This window comes from Trichinella spiralis (genome assembly GCF_000181795.1).
Source record: "Trichinella spiralis strain ISS 195 chromosome Unknown Scfld277, whole genome shotgun sequence".
NCBI lineage: Eukaryota > Metazoa > Nematoda > Enoplea > Trichinellida > Trichinellidae > Trichinella > Trichinella spiralis.
Genome location: NW_003527216.1, coordinates 1 through 3,810, shown reverse-complemented (window position 1 = coordinate 3,810; position 3,810 = coordinate 1). Strand labels below are relative to the sequence as shown.

The window sequence follows — 3,810 nt, the reverse complement described above, 5'->3', positions numbered from 1 at the left end:
TTTTGCGAGTTATATTATGTGATATGTATATTGGGAGATATAGTGGAAAAGCTCAGTGTATGTCATAGTATATTGATGATGATAGTTGGAATGAGCTGAGAAGAGCACACATTTTACTTTATAGTGACTAGTCGCATAATGACAAGTTAATACTCTTTCTCCATGATATTCCATGAAGTGTCATTTAGTATATTGTTACCTGATTTTCACAGGCAAAAAGTAATGGATATTGTCAGATTTAAGATAAATATAAAATTTCATGTATAACATATATTGGTCTTTAATGAATTGATCAAAAAAAACAGTATGGTTGAGGTATAAAACAGTCGAATGTATCGACAGTGAAGTTGGTTCTGGAAATTTGACGCTGAAAAGCTCCTCTGACAAGCATTTGATAAGCATGTATTTAAGGATTGGTACCTTGGGTAAATTGGAATGTGGTGGTATGTTGCTCTTTTGATGCTGGTATATATTATGCTGTTTCAGTGTTCGGAGTGCTGGGCATGATAAACGACGGGATAATGCTGGTGATGTCATTCTCCTTTAACTGCACTGAATATATGAAATTTGTTGCGTACATACTGAGCGCGCTGTTCAGATTCTTTCAAATGGCTTTCATATTTCGAAGTTCTGGAGTAGAGAATTTTTGTTTAAAAAATGCACAATTTTTGAAATTTAACTTTTCATTTCATCGTTGAAGATGGCCATAAATCGACTGGGGACATTTACGAAGTTTGGCTTGATGCACAACTTGGCGGTCAATTTGATCATCGGCTTTCGCAGCATTGTCATGGAAGAGAAGGGAATGATCAAGACGATAATTTTTCAGTAATTGATATTGTTTTTATGAAATGAAATGAAATTTGCATATTTATTGAAAACAAAAAAAAGCAAATTTGTTGATGTTTTTCTTAAAATTATTCAGACAGTCTGATTTCGGAGATTTGTTCCGTATTGTCAACGTCAGTTCCGATGGTACGACAGTGTCGACGAACGATTGCGAAAATTCCCACGAGATACTTTCATCTTTGAGAACGTTTTTCACAACCTGCGAATTGGAGTATTCGTTGATCTGCGCAATCACGCTTCAGCTGGTTTGGATGCACAATTCAACGCCGAGGCAGAAGCCTCGCGTAGGCAAAATAGTGAACCAAAAGCTCAACGTCGACTGTTCCTCTTCGACCAAAGGTTTGATGGTCGGCTTGTTGTTTCTGGTGGTCACCATCGTCTCGTTGGTGTTGTTCTTCATCTTGCTGGACATGGGAAAATTGTCGGACGCGATTTTACTTTTCTACATCAACGACGCAGTTGTCTACATGGTCTGCACAGGGGCGGTGGTTGTGGTGCTGTTCCAAATTCGACGCTTCGCCTACGTGCGTCAGAACGAGCATGTGAAGCGCATCGACGACATTCTGCTCAGTGTCGGCTTGCTTGGTCAGTTGTCGTTCTGTTTACTGTCCTTGGTTTTACCGTTCAATGTGAACCGGGTGTCCATTTTGATGGCGTCGGTGTCGATTCTGTGCATGGTGCAAGTGCTGCTGCAGACGGCATTGTTGTTCACTGGACGCCGGATGCGCTGTGCAAGCAGTTCCCATTTGAGAAAAAAGTCCGGCAGGCAGGTGGTCGCCTTCTTGATTGTCTGCAATTTGTCGATATTTTTGATCAACACATTCCAAGCTGAAAAGGCAGCTCTCAACTCCTATACGGCCGACGTGTACAACAGCAGGCTGTGGACGGTCGTGTTGCACAGCACGATCCCTCTGAGGACGTTTTTCCGTTTCCACTCATCCGTTTGTTTGGCGGAAATGTGGACAACGTTGTATCGTCAAGATTTTGGTGATCGTTTGAAAATTTAAAATTTAATTGGCACCAATATATATATTCATACCGTTAACGTGAACGTTTATTTATTTATGAAATACATGTTTCACAAAAAAGAACAAAAAAGTACATACACGCTTTGTTTGTTAAGAAATTGGTGACTCATTTTTTGGGGCATAGGAACTCCAAGTGCCGAAATCTTGCATTGCGAAGCAGTTTGCCGACGTTGGAGTTTTGTCGTTTGACGACGACTGTAATTCAGAAAACATCTGAGCTGATGAACACTGAGCTTTTGGATCTTCAGTTGGAGCGATCGACGCCAAAGCGGTCTGATTCTCGTAGGTGAATCCGTCGAACGAATCGTTCGCCAGTGGTTCCAAAAAGCAATCACCGCTGGCGCTTTGCTGCACTCTGGCTTGGACTTTTTCCTCTTGCCAGACGAACAGTTTGCGTTGCAAGAAACGAATTGCGCAAAACAGGCCGACCAGGCACAACGTTCCAAACAGCAGGATCAATATCCCGTAGCTGAATTTTACCCGGATGCTCGAGTGGTACATTTTCGTTTCAATCTCTGTGCAGTAAGAATAGTGGGTGACGTTGAGAAGCAAATATTGCAAGCAGAACGTGTAATTGCTGTTCGCGTTCAATTTGGACGCCGTGTACGTGTAGCCGTATTTCGGAAGCGGTATGCTGTGCGATGTTCGATCATCGCTGGAATTGTATTGTAAAATAAATTCACCGTGCTCCCAAGGATCAGTGCTGGCATTCCAGGCGACCGTTATTGAATGCCATTGGACTTCAATTGGGAAAATGATAATTTGTGGAGTTTCCACACGCAGGTGGACATTTATCGCTTCAGACGGCTGTTGATCCGCAGTTTTGCAACAATAAACGCCCGCGTCGGACGGAAGCAACGAGGATATTGATAACATTTCTCGGCTGATTTGCAGTCGAGATTCTGCGGTAGATTTCTTCAGCTGACTCCCGTCGGGTAGAGTCCAAACGGGATCGTCTTGCAAAGCCGACTCAGTCAATGCAATGCAGTAAAGTTCTACCGTGTCACCAATCCTACCTAGGACTGTTTTGTTGCCTTGTGGAAGGAGTAAAGTTGTGCAATTGTTCAGTTTTGCATTTTCTGAATAGTAAACTTTTGCGTCCACTACTGAGGCATTTTCAGCGATGCATTGAGTGGGCGGTGAGATCGAGGCACTTTTGAGCAACGTGTCCTTGTTCGAACACTGACAGTTCAACGGATTGTTGCTCACGTCTACCGTGAGCGATCGGTTTTGAACGAACGGGATGTTCGGTGCTACGGCCAGGTGATTGTTGTTCAAGAAAAGTTTTTCCATCTTTGGACAACAACTGCTCAACCAGTCGGTGGACACATATTCCAGCAGTGGACAGTGAGCTATGGTCAGACGCAGCAGACCTTCCACACCGGCCAGAGCTTGGTCGGTCACGACGAGCAGATTTTCCAGATGGCTCAACGACAGCGTTTCCACGTGGATTCCGTAAAAAGCATCGACGTTCAGCTTGGCTATTGGATTGGCGTCGAAATTCAACTGCGACCAACTGAAACCCAGCAAAGCTTTCGACGGCACCGACGTCAGTGCATTGTCGGCCAAATTCAGGGTGTTCAACTTTCTCAACGGCTGAAAAGCCCTGTCGTCGATCAGTTCCAAGCCGTTGCGGCTCAAATCCAGACGTTCCAAAGAGGTGCAGTAGAAGAAATTCCTCGCTCGCAGTTTGACCAACAGATTGTCGCTCAGATCCAGGCTTTGCAAATTTGGCGTGAAGCGGAACATCGTCTCGCTTATGTAGGCAATTCTGTTGCTGCGCAGATGCAACTGGCGAAGCTTGTCGAGCCGAAACGCATCCTGGTCGATGTGCTCGATCTGATTTTCATCCAGCCAAAGCGTTTCCACGTTCGGAAAGCTGACAAATTCATCTCTCCTTAGAACGTGAAATCGATTTTGCTGCAAGCGTAAC

At 44.1% G+C, this 3,810-nt stretch overlaps 2 protein-coding genes across 2 annotated transcripts; both read left to right on the top strand.

Annotated features, from left to right (window-relative positions):
* Positions 1 to 305: 305 nt before the first annotated feature.
* Positions 306 to 2,549, top strand: Tsp_12897 (conserved hypothetical protein; the record flags this gene model as incomplete). Its single annotated transcript, XM_003370949.1, has 5 exons — positions 306 to 443; positions 701 to 828; positions 968 to 1,619; positions 1,686 to 1,824; positions 2,126 to 2,549. Coding segments are annotated over 5 exons (1,481 nt in total), but the record flags the coding sequence as incomplete, so codon positions are not given.
* Positions 2,550 to 2,606: 57 nt separating this feature from the next.
* On the top strand, positions 2,607 to 3,779 carry Tsp_12896 (conserved hypothetical protein). The gene is made up of 3 exons (XM_003370948.1): positions 2,607 to 2,697; positions 2,799 to 3,016; positions 3,039 to 3,779. Exons 1-3 carry the CDS (start codon positions 2,607 to 2,609, stop codon positions 3,777 to 3,779), a joined length of 1,050 nt encoding a protein of 349 aa, XP_003370996.1.
* The last annotated feature ends 31 nt before the right edge of the window (positions 3,780 to 3,810 follow it).